The sequence below is a fragment of the Typopeltis vanoorti genome, chromosome 1, assembly GCF_054136105.1.
Source record: "Typopeltis vanoorti isolate ZY-2024b chromosome 1, IOZ_Tvanoo_1.0, whole genome shotgun sequence".
In the NCBI taxonomy this organism is placed as follows: domain Eukaryota; kingdom Metazoa; phylum Arthropoda; class Arachnida; order Uropygi; family Thelyphonidae; genus Typopeltis; species Typopeltis vanoorti.
Genome location: NC_143549.1, coordinates 76,037,389 through 76,057,661, shown reverse-complemented (window position 1 = coordinate 76,057,661; position 20,273 = coordinate 76,037,389). Strand labels below are relative to the sequence as shown.

At 35.7% G+C, this 20,273-nt stretch overlaps 1 protein-coding gene across 2 annotated transcripts in view; it reads left to right on the top strand.

Annotated features, from left to right (window-relative positions):
- The first annotated feature begins 10,384 nt into the window (after nt 1–10,384).
- Nucleotides 10,385–20,273, top strand: part of LOC150110102 (uncharacterized) — a 268,812-nt gene continuing 258,923 nt past the window's right edge. The window contains exon 1 of one of the 2 annotated variants that reach the window (XM_090391413.1): nt 10,385–10,601. In XM_090391413.1, coding sequence (XP_090247539.1) covers nt 10,572–10,601 — 30 coding nt within the window. In that variant the 5' untranslated portion in view covers nt 10,385–10,571. Of the gene's footprint in view, nt 10,606–20,273 lie in introns of both variants that reach the window. The other variant, XM_090391419.1, reaches the window with a different exon arrangement.

The following is a 20,273-nucleotide window of genomic DNA, read 5'->3' as shown; positions in this document are numbered from 1 at the left end:
TTAGGAGTCACAACAACATTTATTCCAGCACTGGCCCTAAGTCCGTGATAGAAAGAAGAGGGAAAAGATTTCCAAATATTTGTCATTTCATGCAAGCTCCCAAGACAGATAATAATTACACTTATGCACATATATTAATATTATATGATTTCATTTATTTATTGTAACGCTAGATGGCGACACCATACAAACTTTTTTTAAAAATATGAACACATACTATATTTGCATATTTTTATTATTCTACTTAAATTCAGTAAATACATTTGTAGTATTTTATTTCTTACCTTCTGAAAACTTTTTTTAAGTGTAAAAATGATAAACTGTCTGATTTAAACTAGATCTAAGAATTATTCGTTATTATTAGACTTAAGGATTATTTATTATTATTAAGCCAACTTTCGGTTTTGTTGAGTAAATATTCCAAGTTGATTAAACTTAAATTGCAATAAATGTATGATAAAAACATATAAATCACAGCGCTATTTCTTTTAATATTAATAATTATTTTCTCACCAGATGGCAGGACCACACCTCGACTGGAATACAATCCAGCAGTTGATGTGGAGCGAGGATGATGACTTCGAGGATGCTGTAAGCGGATTAAATATGCGGGTATGTATTGGGGTCTGCTTTTTAACGTCTAGTGATTACCTGATACGGTTGTCAAAGCATGTTTACGTCCTATCAACGATGAGTAACCAGCGAATGTGTATGGTTTCACGAAACTAGTTAACCCTTGTCATTTTTTTATTATTATTATTATTATTATTATTTCAAGTTTAACAAAGCACACGTGCGTGAACTGGAAACCTTTATCTGTATACTTATTATTATTATTATTATTCTTTTTAATTGTCCAAATGGAATGAATAAGTCTTCAGGTCAGGAGAGATTGATTAATGTTAGGGAGAAATGGGTCGAGAAATATTTAGAGCAATTTTTTAACTTTTATTTTATTCATATATCTTTTTAAAAAATTGATATGAACGTGACATCATGCATAATATTACACCAAATTATCGAAGTTTACTGATAGAGTATATATTTGTTAGAAATAATAATGTAACTTATATTTCATTTTTAATTTATCAAAATTTAAAAAAAAACTTAAAACGCATTACTAATGTTTTTTTAAATTATAAAATTATAAAATAACTGTATATACCTTTTAATTTTATCGTATGGTAATATTATAATTTTGGTCATCGTAGATGTAGATGTATGATATATGATAGGCAGAAGGATGAAACGCAGGGTAACGGATAGCAATGCTGTAGCCAATGAAGTTCTAACTGAGGCTATTGCTGTTACCCTCCTGCCATGATCAGAGCTCATCGCTTAATAACACCCTATCCTTACATTGTCCTCTACGATCACGGGGAATATGAAAGCATTCTTTCTTCGCCCATCTAGCCAAAAAAGAAAAAAATGGAACAAAAAAATAAGCTACGTAAGCCTGAATGGAAGAACGGTACCCAGGGTAATGGATGACAATGCTGTAGCCAATGAAGTTTTAACTGAGGCTCGGTTATTGCCGTTACCCCACCATGACCAGAGCTTATAGCTCAATAACACCCTATCCATACATTTTATTCTACAGATAACGGGGAATATAAAAAGCATTCTTGCTTCACCCATCTGGCCAAAAAAAAAGTATATATATATATACTTTTTTTGTGTGTGTGTGCATGTGTGTGTGTGTGTAGTTTTTCAGCTTCTTTGTTAATACTGGTGTCTACTTTCGAACGTTATATTTTTGAAATGGAAAGGAGGAGAAAAAAACGCAATAGGGTTTTTCCTTTATTTCATCGTGTAATATATTTACTCAATTTTTTCTTCTCAATCATTTTAAGTTTTTGGTTTGTTTTCAATTTTAAAAATTATGTACACTAGTTTCATATTCGTTGTGTACTCCTGGAAGGAGAATCGTTTTCCTCATTGCAAAATCTTCCCTTTCAAGGTATTTTCTTAAAAGACAACCATGAGCGCACGTTATCAAAAGATATCTGATTCGTTCGTCGAAAACAGGGGGGGGGGATAATTCAAGGTCTTATTCTTGAGTGTGCGGTAACCTCGTAAACACTTACAATACGGCAACGATACATTATTTTCATTCGCTGTAACTCCAACACACGGACTCCACTAGTAAATCGGTCTAAATATAGCACTTAAACGCATTCAGTATGGAACCTGTCAAGATGCGAATGTGAGTGTGTATATCTCATTCTTGCTTTAGACACACACACAACGGGACATCTGTGAGATGACACGACTGCATTAATCAAACTAGAATAATAATATCGTATACCAGGCGATTTATTGAAAAAGAAATTTATGATAACTTGCCTTCAGATCTATATATATATACACAGTTTAGAAATTTGAAAACATTTATATTCGTACGTAACTTCAGTACTAGAAGGGATGAAGTTTATTAGTGAGCACCAGAATAAATTGAAAAAAATAATAATAATAATAAAATATTAAACCGTACTTGAGTCTAGTTCACTTTGATCAGAGGTGTGATGTCAAGATTTCCCCTTTTCTTTCGAAGTGTTTTATTTTATTTTTATTTTTTTGTTATTTTTTTCTTCAGTGATTCTGGTACTGGTCACGCAGAAATACCCATCCGGTGGTCTTGCTTACCGGTTTTCTTTAACGGAAGATGAAACTCAAGTGACTTTTTTTTTTTTTTTTTTTTTAATCCCACTCACAAACGAGATGTCACAATGCCTACAGCAAATCATGTCGTGTGTGGGCAGGGTTCAACCGAAAGGTAATCTGTTGTTATTCTTTTTGAAGAGCTGTGGTTGTAATCTTTTGGAGAATATTTCTTGGGAGGAGGAGGCTGTCCAGCAGAACCGAGATAGATGGAACGAAAGATGAGTGGCAGTTATAGTCTGCCCACAGTTCAGAGAACCGCAGTTGGCAATGTGCCAAGAAGAGTCAATTCATGTCGAAGGGTAGAAAGGAATAAGGCGATGTACGAATTTGTCATCAACACGCGAAATCACGTGCTTTATACGTAAATTTTTTCCAATTGTTGTACAAGTCAAAATAGTTACCACTTTAAAAACTGGAATGTTCATAAAAGAAAAAGCTAATTTTTCGACGTGTAATAATAAACACTCATCCCACGAAATGGATTGATAACCCTATTATCGGAATGGATTCGCCTTCTTTTGCCATGTGCAGACGAGAGTTCTCTCATCTGTGGTCGAACTATACTCGTTCAAAGCAATAAAACTGTGAAGGATATTTGAGCAGTTTGTTTCTCGTGTTACTATAGGTTTAGCAGAAGTATGGGATATGATAGATGTCAGTTCTACTAGTAAATTTGTTTATATGTAAATACTGTATTGCTTAACTCTTATACATATATATTATTCATTAGTTTAAATTTTGACCAATTATGTATTACTGTAGGCCTTAATCTTGTATATTTGTGTTACCCTGTTGTAATTTTGTTAATATGTAAACACCGCAATGCTAAACGTACTTTTTATGCATATATGCTGTATAATAATTCCTTTCAGACTCTTTATGTATTAGTATAATAACATTTGTTGTAATCTTAGTATATGTAGATACTGCTTTCCTTGACTTGTTTTGTATACGCATATGTTAACCTATACTGTTTTGTATTTATGTACTGCTGAAACTTTTGCAATAATTTTGTTTATATGCAGATACCGCATTGTTTAACTTAAATTCTGTATATGCATTTTATTTATAGTTTATTTTTTGACTAATCATGTATTGCTGTAGGACACCTTGTCTATTTGTGTACTTTCTAGTAATTCTGTTTTATATGTATTCTAAATTCTGTTTCTACTGCATTGCTAAATTTAATTTTCATCCATGCATATTGTATAATAATCCCTTTTTTTGCCTATTTTTCTAATGTGTGTGTATTTGGGATTTGCACAGAGTAAGTAATTGAACAGATGAAAAGCAGTGTCTTAAGCGAAAGAGGATGCGAAGTTTTCTGGAAACTGAGGGTGCTATAGAAGGGATGTGATTTTGCGAGGAAAGGTTTGGAGTAAGAATCAGTCCTAGAAAAGCGATCTGATCTTCACTGGAGTGTTGTCAAAGTTATGGATGATTAGAGAGCGCCTATCACAGTAAAACTATGAAGTTATACATATGAGGAAGGGTATGAGTAAATTAACAGCTCCATGGAAGAAGCCTGCATTAATAGGAAAATCCGAGGAAACTTTCTCCAAGATTACAGACCATCCGTGATGAGTTCCAGAGCGCGAATAGCATCATGGTGAGCACTAATACTGTACGAAAATAACTCCACTTAGTGGGTTTCCACGGAAAAGCAGCGGCACATAAGCCGGACGTCACAACAACAACAAACAAGGCGATTCGTCTGGCCTACTGCAAAGAGCGTGTGAACTGGACAATTGACCAGTGGAAAACTGTACTCTGGAGCGATGAATCAAGGTTCAACTGTTTCCAGTCTGATGGCGGGGTGTGGAGGCAGACTTGTAAAGGTTTGTTGCCATAGTGTGTTGTACCCACAGTAAAGTTTGGTGGTGGAGGAGTAATGGTGTGGGGTGCATTCAGCTAGTTTGGAGTGAGACCCGTGGTCGTTGTCCATGGTTCTATGAAGGCAGCTCAGTACCTTGATATTATGGATAATCGGGTGCTGCCTACACTGTGGAGTTTTTATGGAACTGAACCTTGTTACTATCAAGACAGGAAAGCTGTTATGGAATGGTATGAAGAGATGGGTGTTAAACGAATGTCCTGGCCTGTGCAGAGCCCTGATCTCATTCCCATGAACACCTGTGGGACGAATTGGAATGGCGATTGAAGCCCAGAACAGGAGGTTCTCGATCTGTCGCTGAACTCAGTGCAGCTTTGATGGAAGAATGGAGACAAATTCCACCTGATGTCTGCTGCACATTGGTGGAAAGCCTCACTCAAAGGGTGCAGGGGGGCGGTGATTAAAGACAAAGGTGGACGTACCCGATAGTAGGGTTCGCCTATCTACCAATAATTGACAATTATTGGTAGATAGTGTATGACGGAGTGGACTTGCAAAAGAACATTTCTATTTGAGAACTTCGTCCAGGTACATAGTCACGAAAACCAGTAACAGTGATCTATTTTCATGATAACAAATATCCACTTCAGAACTCTATTCAGACAGTAGCGCACTCAGGAGATAATCTTCGGGTGGGGGGGGGCAGAGTTGAGTAGACGTGAGAATAAAAACTACGCATCGCATACGACCTATGACTGAGCATCTGCAGTGATCGCTAATTCATAAGTGGTATAGAAATAGAAACACGACCCAACATAAATAAAAAAATGAATTTTATTAATTAGGAAAAGATTTCTGGAAATTTTTCTAGTGTTTTTTTCCCTTTTTCTTTGTGATGGGGGGGGGGGGTCAGAGCCCCTCCTTGACCCCCCCATCTGGGTCCGAAACTGCTTATAATATATAATCGAATATTTGATATTTTTTAAAATTACAAATCACGGTATTTGGCATGATATATGGCACCATCTGTGGAGTATAACTTGAATCATTAAATAAAGCCCAGCAGCATTTTTTTTTTTTTTAATTTTAACATCCGTTCGGTGAGTTAACTAGATTTCCTGCAGCCATTAGGTCGGTACCCTGGTACTAGTATTCCACAATGAGAAGAAATAGGCTGGGGGGAAACGAAAGATACTAAGAGATCCGAATTTACTACTAGCGAAGCAATCCGGTAGCATCATTTCTTTGGGGGGGGGGTGGGGGGGGGGGGGGGTGGGGGGGGGGGGGGGTGGGGGGGGGGGGGGGTGGGGGGGGGGGGGGGTGGGGGGGGGGGGGGGTGGGGGGGGGGGGGGGTGGGGGGGGGGGGGGGTGGGGGGGGGGGGGGGTGGGGGGGGGGGGGGGTGGGGGGGGGGGGGGGTGGGGGGGGGGGGGGGTGGGGGGGGGGGGGGGTGGGGGGGGGGGGGGGTGGGGGGGGGGGGGGGTGGGGGGGGGGGGGGGTGGGGGGGGGGGGGGGTGGGGGGGGGGGGGGGTGGGGGGGGGGGGGGGTGGGGGGGGGGGGGGGTGGGGGGGGGGGGGGGTGGGGGGGGGGGGGGGTGGGGGGGGGGGGGGGTGGGGGGGGGGGGGGGTGGGGGGGGGGGGGGGTGGGGGGGGGGGGGGGTGGGGGGGGGGGGGGGTGGGGGGGGGGGGGGGTGGGGGGGGGGGGGGGTGGGGGGGGGGGGGGGTGGGGGGGGGGGGGGGTGGGGGGGGATCCTCCGTATCGTGTAGATTTAATGTAAGTCGATTCATCACATACCAAACCGATGGTTAGGTCTGGCGTGGTCAGAAAGCTCGAAGAAAAGAAAAAAAAAAAAATAATAAAATGCCTTGTGCTCTCCGGACGACTTCCAATATGATGTGGGTGGTGTGTATTCATGCTAAGCCGTTTTATGGAATTTTTTGGCCGTATGTCCTCGAACATTAAATTTCAAGCCAATTGTGCCTCCCTTAGACAACGCCCCCTATTACTATTCATTTTGTTTTGTTTCAACAGAGCAATCGAAATAGATAATCATGTCACATGATCAGCTTCAATGAAACTGAAATGTACAAGCGCGTGTCCAATATGCGCATGACCAAACTAGGTTGATATGCCACTGATTTTTAATATAATAAAAAAATAAATAAAAGCTCGTTCATATTACTCACGTGACCCATTGACTCAACAATGGTTTACAATTATCTCCAAAAGTTAAAAGAATGTAAAAAGGATACGAGTAATGAAAGTCAGTCGATAGTCATGAGAATTGTTCACGGTGTATCACACCCAGCACCCCCCTGGAAGTGTATTTGCTCAATTAACACACGACTAAGAAGGCAAGTACCCCGATTAAATGACTAATAAAACTTCGGTAATAAGACGTCTCTTTTCAGAATTCATAACAGCTTCGGTATTCACGCTACCGGCCCATCACTTTTGCCATTCTTCCTTGTATACTTCCTGTAATTTGCAGCTGAGTTTCCATCACCTTTAAGAGCTTATTAACTGGGTAGATCCATCTCTGCGCCTTTCTCCTGCCAATTTACTTTCATTTCCGGGCTTTCGAAGTAAAGATCGATATTTGGTCTTCATCCACCCGTTACGGGAACCCTCTGATTTCCATATTTCTCTGCATGGATCCCAGATTTTCTTAACTGTGTTGTCGCTTCAAGATGCGACTTAATTTTCAGCGGTATCATGTAAGGCTAACCATGCGTGTTGCAGTGCAACGACCTGAAGGGGAGGGGTTGGAAATCGGCGAAGATCTTAAGGAAGACAAACTTAATAATTTCGTTCGCTTATTTGAAGGAGAAAATTTGTGTTCTTTTATTTTTATTTTTATTTTTTTAAATAAAACCGCCCATAACATGTAGCACATACTCGTTTGGAAAAAATCACAAAGAGGTGGCTCTAAGAATATTTTCCCTACAATAATGGTGCCTTTCTTTTTCTTTCTTTCTTTCATTTTTTTTTTTTTCGGCATTTTTTTGTCGTCTCCCAGAAGAGGCAAACCGGCCCTGTGCCGGTTTGCCTCTTCTGGGAGACGAAAAACCCGAGTTTCCGAGTGAAAAAAACCCTACCTCCCTAGGAGACCGGCTAACTCACCTTTAGTCGAAAGAGACCAAATAAAGGTTCCTCATTCACTGATGGGAATCGAACCCAGGTCTTTCCGACCAAAGGGCTTCGTCTACACTGACTGAGTTTATTTGTATCGACCACAGCAGCTGTGTACATTTAAAAATAAATATATATACAGCTATTTACAATTTGTACATAGGCTGCTAATTCTATTAGGCATTTTCATTTACTCGTTACAATATACTTATGACACCTGTTTTACAATCACTGTTTAAATAAGATACAACATCACATGCTCAATTTCTATTTTCCTTATTGTCCTGTTGAATTGCTTGAGCTGTTATTTTTGTTGGTATATGTTACATAGTGATTTCAGTCTATTTATAAGTTCCATTATCAGATCAGTCTATTCTCGTTTATATATATATATATATATATATATATATATATATATATATATATATATATATATATATATATATATATATATATACACATATACATACATATATATGTTAGCATTGACATTTTCCATATGTACAATTCGTTTTACATATATCTTCATTTTATATCTTTGTTCACATATTTCGGATGACTATTTTATTAACTTAATTTAAATGCACATCTTATTCTTAAAATACATACATTGCTCATGTTTTTATTTACATTTATATATGCATATATTTTGGTAGTATCTCTATATCTCATGCAGATTTTATTTTTTTGTAGGCACTCTTATTTTTACAAAAAAGAATTCCATCTTGCTTTAACATTATATTGTTTGCTTAACTTAAGAGGTAAATCTGTAATTTCTTATATACAAAGTTTTCTGAATTGCAGAATTAGTTACAGGTCTATAAATGGATAATATATCCTATTAACATTTTGGGTTATTTTCATGTTATGAACTTATGTTATCTGCATTTCTTACAATTGACATTTCTACCGTCCTTGTGTCTGTATATACAAGAACATATACATATTTGTGGTAATATATCTTAATCTACATATTTATTACTAGAGTAGTATTGACTTATCTTAAGGAGTAATTTGCTATTTACTTTTCATTTTTTTTCTTACACAATTATATATATATATATATATATATAACTCCCTTATATATAGCCGTACCTATATATTATTATTAATATTTTTATTATTTTTTAAACTTTTATTTATTTATTTATTTTAATTATTATTTTATATATATATACTTTTTTAAAAATTTATTTATTTTTATTTTATTTTTTTATTAGATTTGATATTTTGTTGTCATTATTCCTCTCATTGTAGCGAATAGGCCTACGTTAACAGCACCTTTGTCTGGGATTATGCTTTTTGTTCAGATCGTCTACACTGACTGAGCTACGTAGGCTCAAGTGCCTTTTTCTCAGTATATATTATCTAAACTTTCTTCTACAGAAGGGAGTCTTAAAAGTTTAGGTTAGGGACCACAACAGCCTTAAATCAGGCAATAATTACATAATACTGCTTCTCAAATAGCAGAAGTTTCCAAGTTTGATTTTTATTGAATTTTCTGATATTAAAGCATAATAATCTAGTATTTGAGATTTTTAACATTAACATAACATTCATTTAATTTAAAATGGTGGATGATTTCATCTCCCGGTGTGACTACCATCCTGCTTATTGAAGGTCTGAAGTGGCTTGCAAAAGATCCATATTTTACCTCTAGAGCAGAGGAGCCCAATTATCTAAATTCTTAGCCCATACACAGTACTAATACTAATCCTTGCATGGGTGGGATTCACATATCAACTGTTAGGACAATGAACGATGTAACACGCAGTCGAATTACTCCATCTGTGGCATGGTAAAGTAGTCTTTTTCCTCTTCAAAACTTGGGTTTAAACCCTGCATCTCAAAAATGATAGCAATTACACTGTTGCAGATAATACGAGTGTTAGGGTTTAGGAACGCGAAATGGTGGCAAGTTGTTTGCCTTCTCTCTCTCTCTCTCTCTCTCTCTCTCTCTCTCTCTCTCTCTCTCTCTCTCTCTCTCACACACACACACACACAAACTAAAAGCCTTGGTTCCTTGATAGATTTGGCTCACTATCAGTAAAGGTGGTGGAAGAATGGAGACTGGCTTCTCGCTATTTTCAAAAATGAATGTTGGACTAAAATGCTTTGCCGACTTCTGGAGAATAAAAGGCATTAGAGGATTTTATTTGTTTTTATTATTTGAAATTCATGTAACTGTCATAACATATAATAAAGTCAAAAGAAGCTCAGATGATAAAAAAACAAACGCGATAAACAATCCTTATTGGTAGTATGAACATAAATTCAATCCTGAAAAAGACACAACTATAAAAATAAGTGGATATGATATACGAGTATATGTCCTCTATAGATAATTTCAGCATTTATATAAACTAAATTATTATTTTTTGAATATCTAAACTTCTTTCGAGTTAAAATTGGTAGGCGATGAAGTCATAAAAATGTGCATTATACAGTTTATATCTCTGCGTAATACAATACATAATACATATGTACTAAGCAAATAAGTTTTCTACGTATTACAATAATAATAAACAATATTTAACAAAAAACAAAAAAAACCCATTACAATAATGTTTTCCTCTTTAATTGCAGAAATACGTAATTAATAAGTAGCGAAGTGCGCCGCCTGTCGGTCGATATTATAATACGCTGTTTATTTATTAACTTGTTTACTTAATAATCGAAATAGCCATAGCCACTCCGAACATAACGTGAGAGTGATCATTATTTACTTCAAACATTCGTTCTTTTATAAAATAAAACGAATGTTATTGCGTAAAGGAACCTGTCCCATATTTATTATGGTTATGCCTGTACGTTTTTTTGCAAATCCACAATGACAAGGATATTTTACGACATTTCAGCTAGTCACCATAGCGATAAGCTTGCTGACGTCACAAACAACTGTAAGACAGCTTTGTAGTATTGTTAAGGAAAACACCGAATGAAATGGAGGAAGAAATATGGTCTACAGTACATGTAAGTAAGTCTCCCATTTAAAACTAAGAGAGTTTCTTTCCCTTTACACAGATCTAATCTTAAGGAACGGTAATTATATTTTACTATCTAATCGTACTTAATACACATGATACATGCGGTAGCTTTTAAAGTAATGATTCTTTCTATTGACTTTAGATGTAATGACTTCAAATAAGCCTCGATAGTTAATGTTATCAACAAAATTTTTATTTAAACAGCTCATGGGTTAAGATACCCGACTTGGAGAGTCCGCTATACTCTGGACGGAAATAGAGAGCAGATGCCCATCAAAAACCAGCCATTCACAGCCCTATCAGGGTGTCCAAAAGTGCGTGACGCGTGTCTTCCCCCCTTCTCCTCGAGGGGGGGATTTTTTTTTTTTTTTTTTAAATAATCGACCTTTAACAAAGAAAGCTTTCCGCGTTCCGGATGCACGTGACGTCACTAGACCGATTGTGTTTGCGAGTCTCCGACAAGCAGACTCGTTGCAGCGAATCCAACCACCACCACATGGCGTAGTTTTAAAATCTGTGTACACACCGAGATAGCGATAGTCCGGGTTTTTAGCTCGTGAAAAAGGAGAGTCGACGGCGAGTTGCTTGTTGGACCAACTTTGGTCGTTGGTGTTTGTCTCAAGTCACGCACTAGTTGTAGGTAACTGTTGATCATCTAGCTCTTTTTTTTTTTTTTCCTTTCTTCGAAGAGAAATGGACTGATCTTTTCTCCAATTGGCAATAATTGGTGGCTTACCGTAACTGGACTTCTATTTGGGTCAAGGATGAAAACTAAGTGTACCTTGTACTACGAACCAGATTCCTCTACGAGTGTGTGATCCGAAGGTATGTTGCATGTTTTCTTTGGGTAGATAGTGTTTTAAAAGGGAGGGGGGGGGTGGCTTAAAAGTACTTACGACAATGGCTACAGTCGTGCATGGATCGAATACTGTAGGACGGGAAATAATGATAGTATTAAAAGGAAGATGAGGATTCAACTGCTCATAATAAATCCAAAGTTGTTTTTTTTTTTTCCCATCAGATGACATGCTTGTGAAGTAGAAAACTGGTTTTATAGTTGCCAGTATTATACTGGTCTTTATAGCCTTTAATCTCACCTCCTGCTGCTGGAAGAATTGACTTCGCTAATAAGGCTTGTACTGGTCGGAATTTTAGTATCAGGAATAATTTATTTTGTCCATCAATATTTCTAATTCTATCTTTTTTTTTTTTTAACAATTGCGATGTGTCGGTGGTCCAATAGTTGTGTAAGCACAATCTTGTCTTGGATAGAAACGAAGGAATTTCCTTCTCTTTTAGCAAACCATATAACAAAGTTATCAAAGAACAACAAAACTGATAGTCATAGCAAATATAATAATAATTAATTAATTAATAACGGAGTATCGTTATAAGAGTATTTACATTGCGATTTCTGGACATAGCAGCGATAAAAATCACTATACAATAACTGAACTGTGATAACTTTTTTTATTTATTTTTAGCAAGCAAATATTCATTCAGAATTCAGGATTTATTTGCTCTTTCTCTCTAGGGTTGGACTACAATTTTGGTAGCCAATATTAGTCGCTATAAATGGCTTGCCCTTTATTTTAATTACGTATATAATAATGATAGTTTTTAGATATAATATTCAATATAAAATGTAATATTTCGATTTTTATTATCTTTATATAATAATAAAAAGTAAGTTTTAAAATAGTAATAATTTTGTGCATTAAAATGTGATATGTTAAAATATTTTTTTAAAATTACATAATAATCAAATAAACCTTTTAATTTTTTATATATGGTTTTAATAATCATATGATTAAGGAGAAAGTTGAAATGGAAAACAGAAAAAAAATTTTTTTTTCTGTTTTCCATGTTGTTGTTTTTTTATCTAAAATTTTCGATTTTAATTTATTTTATTTATGGTGATCGCCATTGGGCTTGCAATTATGTGGATACTGAGGAGAAGTGATAGACTTGAAACAAAACAAGTGGTATTAAATAAATTTTAGATTTTTACTGCCATTTTAGAATTCAGAATGGAATTAATTGAGGGCTACTTTGTGCATACAGAAGCAATCATGATTTTTTTTTTTCAGTATTTTTCGCGGTTGTTGAGACTAATCAATACGATAAAGGCCCAGTAAAGAATTCTAATAAAGAACGAAATTGTTATAATGAACAATACTGCGTGTGGGAAAGTGACCTCCATCTTATGTTTATACTTGTGTTATTACCACTACTACTTACAACAGGTTAATAAAATAACAACAACTATAAAATGGAAATAAAAGTGATCTCGAAGTGAACCAATGAAAGCTAATGTAGGTGAACTCAATTTGCATCGCTGTTTTATGGAACTAAATTTCTAATGGGTTTTGCTACTATTGAGTCGAATGCAGTTATAAAGAAATTGGGTCTCTAAAAAATATGTCACGGAGGTCATAATGACGGAATAAAAGCCGAGGGATAACGATTCTGGCTAGGAAAATGGAGATATTTCTTTTTCAAGTGTTTGGCGAAATGCGAAGTATTTCAGTCGTTATAAAAGCCCTTCTAAAGGTTCTTATTGGACTCGGGTTGAGTAGAAGAGTCCTTTTTAGGACTTCCAGGGTAACGAATGGCAATGCTGCAGTCAATGAAGTTTTAACTGAGGCTCGGCTATTGCCGTTACCCAGCCATGACTAGAGCTTTTAGCTCAATAACATCCCATCCACACAGATTTTCATCATTCAGATGACGGGATAAAGAGTCAAGGACTCAATCCATCTCCCAGTTCTTTTAAGAACTAAGAACTTATTGGACTCGAAGAACCTTTAAGAGATTTTCGAGTAAAGGTGAGTTAGCCATTCTCATACGGAGATAGGAGAGTTTTTTTCTCCCAGAGAATTGGAGTTTTCATCCCCCAAACGGGAATACCGGCTGGAAAAATCTTCTTAATTCTTAAACAGACTTAAATATTTTGCCCACATAGTTAGCATTTCGTCTAATTCTAAATAACGACAATAATAGTCATGTTTATTATTATTCTACCTGATACCCCCCAAGGATCCATCGCTGGTAGGAATCGCACTCAACCTACCATCTGTGCTACTTAATCTTCTATCTACGCATGCGCCACTGTCTACACTTGACGCCATAATCTACACCTCTACAACTCCATTTACCGCCGCTAATAGTACATTTTGTCTGTAAACTGCGTGTGTAATAGGGCTGATTTGCCTGTATGCGGGATGAAAACCCCGAGTTTCCCCTGAGGAAAAAACCCTGCTACCTTCGCATGAGATTGGCTACCTCCCCTTCAGTTGAAGTCCATATAAAGATTCCTCTCGTAACGACGAGAATCGAAATCAGGTCGCCATGGCGGTTATCTGATATAAATCTTTGCTAAACTTCTTGATCTTGATTTAAATCGGATCACTATAAAAAAAAAAAAATTAACTTGTCTACTGTGTCGATACGTTCCAAACGGATTTAATTTGGATGAAAAATAACGTCAATACGCAATCATGCTATAATAAAATACAACTCACATGCAATCCTTTCTATATTTGTTTAGTTTCAAGTACATACTATATCCTGTTGAGTCATGCGCAGTATATTTTACTTATCTACTACCTCGTATTGAGCAGAGGGAGTTCCATTATGATGTTGGAGAACTAAACGACAAAATAAAGCATTGCACTGTTTTCTCCAGCTTTGTTCTTAAAGGTCATCCAATGTCACTTACGGTTATTCCTAGGTTGCTCTGGGTTTCCAAGCGATTTAAAGCCGTCGGAAGAGACGCTTATGCAATAACACTTGTTTAGCGAAGGATGCGATTTGCCGTATTCGCTCTACCCACTCCTCCGCCCACGTCAGCAAAACTCAGTACCGTTCAGAGCCACGCGACTCTTAAGAATATTAATATGAAGTTCACCTTTAGGCAGAGAAACCGTGCGCTAGAGAATAACGTTGGAACTCCGTATAATCCAATTTTTTACGTCCGGCACATGACATTCCTTAGGTGACACGAGTTCCATACAATTAGGGGTTGTTAACCTGTAAACGGATACCCTCATGCTCGAAAGAATATAGGGGTGGTGTTTGTACAGGTTACATATTCCAGTGGATTCGTTTAAAGAGCAAGGAAGTAAAAAGCTGAGGTTGGTTTCCAGATTTTTTTTTTTTTTCTTGACAGTTAGAGTTAAATTTTTCTCACACTTTTAACAACCTACATCAGCATTCTGATATAAGCAAGTGACGAAAAATCTACGAAAAGTCGAAAATCCGTTTTAACCAGAGATTTTAGTTCTTGCAAAGAAAAAACTTCAGTCAAAATCTGGCCCGTAACGATTGTTTTTTTTTGAAGCTAGTTTATTACTGATTCATCATTCGAAGCCGACTAGCCGATTTTGTTTTTAATAATTTGACTCTGAAAATATTCTTTCTTTATTTTTTCTGTCATGGACTTATCTTAATAACATAAAGAAAGAGCCCATAATATAAAGAAATTTGCGAGTCACAAATTATTATATTTTATATCTTTCAAAATATGCAGATTCACGTACACACACACACACACAAAATTCTTTTTTTCCCCTTTCACTATTAGGCGTAACTGCTGGTAGTATTGCTGTTTTTCAGACATTTTTCTTCTTATCCATCTTCCTCTGCTTCTCTCTCTTTCCCTTTGTTATCCAGTTCTTTACTTTTTATGCTATCTTCCATTCTTTTTGTATGATTTTTTTTTCGTTTTTGGTTCCAATCATTTATTAGCTGTATTTTATAATTTTCTCTGCTTTGCAAGTTCCTGATTTTTTTTTTTTTTTTTTTTTTTAATATTGTTGCATCTTAAATTTTTCTTAATGTTTTTGTTTCAATGGCTTTATTTGCCTGCCCAATTTTTGGATTTGCTGTTTTGGTTGCATATATGAATATTGATCTTACTCTTTTTTTTTTAATATTTTATTTTATTTTATTCATATTCTTCCAGATGAGGCTGTTGGGACATCCAGATATTCTACTTGCTTTTACTGCTTATTCTTGCACTTCAATTATGTCTGAGGCCATAATTATTTACTTCTATTCCTAAATATTTTATTTTACTAACTGTTCAATTATTTTTCTTTAACTTTTGAAAAAAAAAAATTTTTTTTTTTTTAAAACCATTCCTAATTTGTTTAAGTGACCCTTGAGTGTGAATTGGGTTTTTCCTTTACCTCGGAGACAATGTAATGATTTTTAATAAGTGGTTCTGTGACAAAATGCACTAAGAGAAATAAAATCCTCAGAACAAAGGTTGAACTCATAAAATTTTTCAGAACAAACACGACTACCCTAATAAGGAGGGCAATGAAATATTCCCTATAGCAGCTTATCATCTACAGGTGAGTTAGAGGTCTCATACCGGTCTAGTTTGTCTAGAAAGCGTATCCACACTCCAATCATTTCGAGGGCAAGGGAACTGGAGTATTTAACCCTTAGTTCACTCATGATACCAATATTAAGCTTTTCGTGAGTTGGATTCACATTCAAAAAAAAATAAAAATAAAAATAAAAAAAAAATAAAAAATACAGAAGTAGCAGGATTAGATCTACAGCCGAAGCAACTCAAACTAGTGAGTATACCATGTCTGTGTTAGCTCGTTTGTTCTTATGGTCGGTTTGTCTCTTTTTTTTGTGGGGGGGGGGGTCGTCGGCTCCTTCGATCGAAGGAGGCGACAAAGTTTCCTTTGACACTAGGAAATTCGGATTTTAGGCCAAGTGGCCTATTCCAATCTCATTTCATCGCTTTCTAGAACTTCAAATTCTTCTTTTTCCATTTATTTTATATCCGTATAGTATTTTTTTGGTAGTCTACTATTGTCCATTCTATTTAGATGTTCTATTCATTTTGGTTTATTTTTACTTATATAGTAGTCAACTGGTTTTACATTCAGGGATTGTAAAATTTCTTTGTTTTATGGTTTCATACCAAGATGGGAATCTTGGTATGAAATGTTTCATTTTCTGCTGTTAGAATCCGCTTCTTATTTTTATTTTTTTTTATGGTCCACGTTCCTCTTCCATATAATAAAGTTGGTTTACACGCGGGACGTTATATAGTCTGATTCTAGTGGGTTTTGTACTAGGAATGGTTTAAATATATGATTTATTATGCCGTTTACTTCAACAAAATTTGATATTTTAATGTCTGTATTTTTTTGGTCTTCATGTGATGATAAGTCGCATCCCAAATATTACTTCTAATACTTTATCATCTATCACTATTTTTTACTATTTATCAAACGTAAAGACAAGCTGTGATATTATTCTTGTCTTCACTTTTGATATTCTCATATTATATTGTTATGAAATTTCATTTAATGATTTCAGTGATCTCTGTCGATCATCCTCTGATGTAGCTATTACAATTTGATCATTTGCAAATAATACCGTATCTATCTTTATTTGTGAGTTTATTTGTGTACCAAATGGGGGTTATGCGGTTTCCACATTTAAAAAAGCAGAGGTGATAGGGTATTCCTTGCCATACTTCTCTTGATATCTCTTTCCATTCTGATATTTGTTCTAATTTGATCGCTATATTTCTTGAATATGCTCTAAGTATTTAAATTGAATATTTTAAATAATTTTTGTCTATTAATTTTATCAAAAGCTTTTTCATAATCAATGAAGGTCATGTTTTTTTTTTTCTTCTTCAGATCTTCGTCTGAACAATTTAGGTATAGGCTGAAGAGACCGTTAAGAAGACCATGGACGTCCAAGATTACTCTTGGACGTCCACGGTGTCTTCTTCCTGTCGGTTTATATTCTAGTACTAGAGAAGAAAAATTCTCTTCTATTTTCTATTAATAATTTTAGAATGAAAACTGAGTCTATGCAATGCAAGATCAGCCTTTTCGGAATCCATTATGTTCTTCTAGTAATTTTTATTCTCACAAAATAGACAAACAAGCAGAATGCACACAATTTATGGATATAATACCCTGGCCTCAAGCTTTACTTGCATCGGCCGTAATTCCAAAACAACCTAACCCAAAGTAGTATTACTGTACGTTCATGGCGAGTACGTATTCGAAGATTTGATGTGTGTGTGTGTGTGTGTGTGTGTGTGTGTGTGTGTGTGTGTGTGTGTGTGGGGGGGGGGAGATTTTTCATATGAACGCATTTCACAGGCCACTATGTCGAGTGTAACGAGATTCTGCATTCGACGTTTCTGTGCATGTTCTGTATTTCTTTTTGTTGTTTGATGGTATTAACGTGGAGAAACGTGCAATTATTAAAAAATAAAGCACGCTTTTGTTTTATTTATATAATGTAATCAACATCAATGGTTGAGTGTTTATTTTTATTTATTTTTATTTTTATTTTTTACAAAATGAATACCAAACTTTAACGTCTTCCGAACTACTAGTTACTGATCACGATGAATAATAATAATAAAAAAAAATATTATTTTTCCTTAATAATTTAACATCTAAACTTGGCCATTCAGCCATATCATTCGCGAATGTATCAAACGCAATGTCAATAAAAATCAATCCATTCTCTCCAAAGAAATCATCTCAAAGCAACATGACTAGTGAACAAAAAATAAACAGTTGAGTAGCTGTTACCGTATTTTTTTTTTAATATTTATTTTGTTGTGATTGCTTAGAATTAAACTTTATTAATTTACTCTTTCCGCAAGAATACTTCTTCGCTAGACACTAATAAATTAGCAAATACCACAATGATTCAGCAATAGTTGCGTCACTTTACTACAACAATAAATCAGTTGTCCGTTCTTTTGCAACACGATGCCCGTGTCTCAACACTGCTCTTTGAACTACCAGAACTAATACTTTTTTTCTTCTACAACAATTAGCTAATCGTTGCAACCAGATAAACACCATTTAGATATAAAAATGCATTTATTAATAACTAGAATAATATGTGTACTTCTTTATAGTTTGTTTTAATCCCACTAATCCAAAATTGTAAACCTCTCGCGTTAATACGGTGGGTAGGCTAATGGTTAAATAATCTGAAATACTGCTCTAAAGACCAAATATGGAACTGTTTTTTTTTTTTAACCACTTCAGGCCTCCAGCAACTGATATGATGATCTCACACAGGATAATAGAAACTCAAGGCATTCCCAAATGCTCAGGTGCCATTACAACCCATCACCTAAGCATTTATCGTAATACTTATAAAAGTTGGTTGCTCGCACATATTTATAAATAAACAGGTTTAAATGGATATTTTGACATGAATTGTGTTTTACTGACCTATAATAACACGGCCTTAACACGCTGTTCTGTTTTTCATTTCTCTTGAAGATAGAGCGAGACTTGAATAAGTAAATTTATTGTTCTCTTTTTTATTTGCGTATTTTAAATACGCTCTTGGTTGGTTAATCAACGCACTTTGTGGGTCAAACAGATAAAAAAAGACATCTCGTGCCCTTAATTTCTGTTATCTAAAGTTGCTTTATATGCTATTGTTTGGAAAAATCTCGTCTGGATCGAGTGTTTCGTTTGCGTGGGAAATCCCAGACTTCGCCGTGCTACACTCTGCGATTTAATCGAGGCGGAAGGCGGGGGGGGGGGGGGAGGGAAGAGTATTGAAACACAATTACCGTGAATGAAGTGCTCTGTCGTATTCAGTGGAACTGCCAAACCCTCATTTCATTGAAAAAAATCTTAAGGACTTGACTTCCGGCTGATAAAGGTTAAGGGGTGGATATAGATTCATTTGCTTTCGGAAACTCCAAATGGTGCATAAATTCATCCTCTCCAGAGTTCTCCCATCATTCTTTATGCTCATGATGTACTTCCTCTGAATGCAGTGAAAGGGAAATGATCAGACCCGCCCAGGTTTCATCGTAAAGGTGTCCCATAAGGCGCTTCTAATCTCCCACCTTTCCATGCCTCAAAGGGGTCACGTTTTTTTTTTGTGTGTGTGTTTTCCTTTCAAGAAAATATGATTTTAGTAAATATTACATCTATACAGTGATAATTATAATTTCACGGATACAGAACCAGAACTTAACTGTTGCCATGAAAACGTAGAGGTATGACGTCACATTCGCCTTATTAATTATTAGTGATTTAGGCAACAAACAACGAAACTACTTATATGTATATAGAGAGACAATTGGCTTTATTAACTGCTCGTCGACGTTTGTTATTCCACAATTGTTGTTTTTAATTTTTCAGTAATCCTATACATAATATATACATACGTACATGACAGCACTAGTGGCGAGTGGATTTGGCCAGCTGACGAATAGCTACAGAATTGGAAAAAAAAAAAAAAAAAAAAAAAAAAAATCAGAATATTTTAAATTAATAAAAAGAAAAACTTTCTAAACATAATCTTTTTAACTTTTAGAAAACAAAGATGCAGAACCACTAGCAATTTATGGAACTCTTTTTATGTATCGGAATATGCAATATAAAATTGAGTATTATTGGATAAAAATATTCCATAAAAAATTGAGGTAGGGGCTTGGGCGAATGTATACAGTATATCAAAAAATACAAATGATAATAAATAGAGAAATGCAATGTTTATTTATTATGTAATAGAAAGTTATTGTTACAGAGACGAATCAAGAAATTTCTACCTTTAAAATTTCCAGACAAATCTTTTATATAATGGTAAAATGTAATCAAATTTTCATTAGAGAGTAATG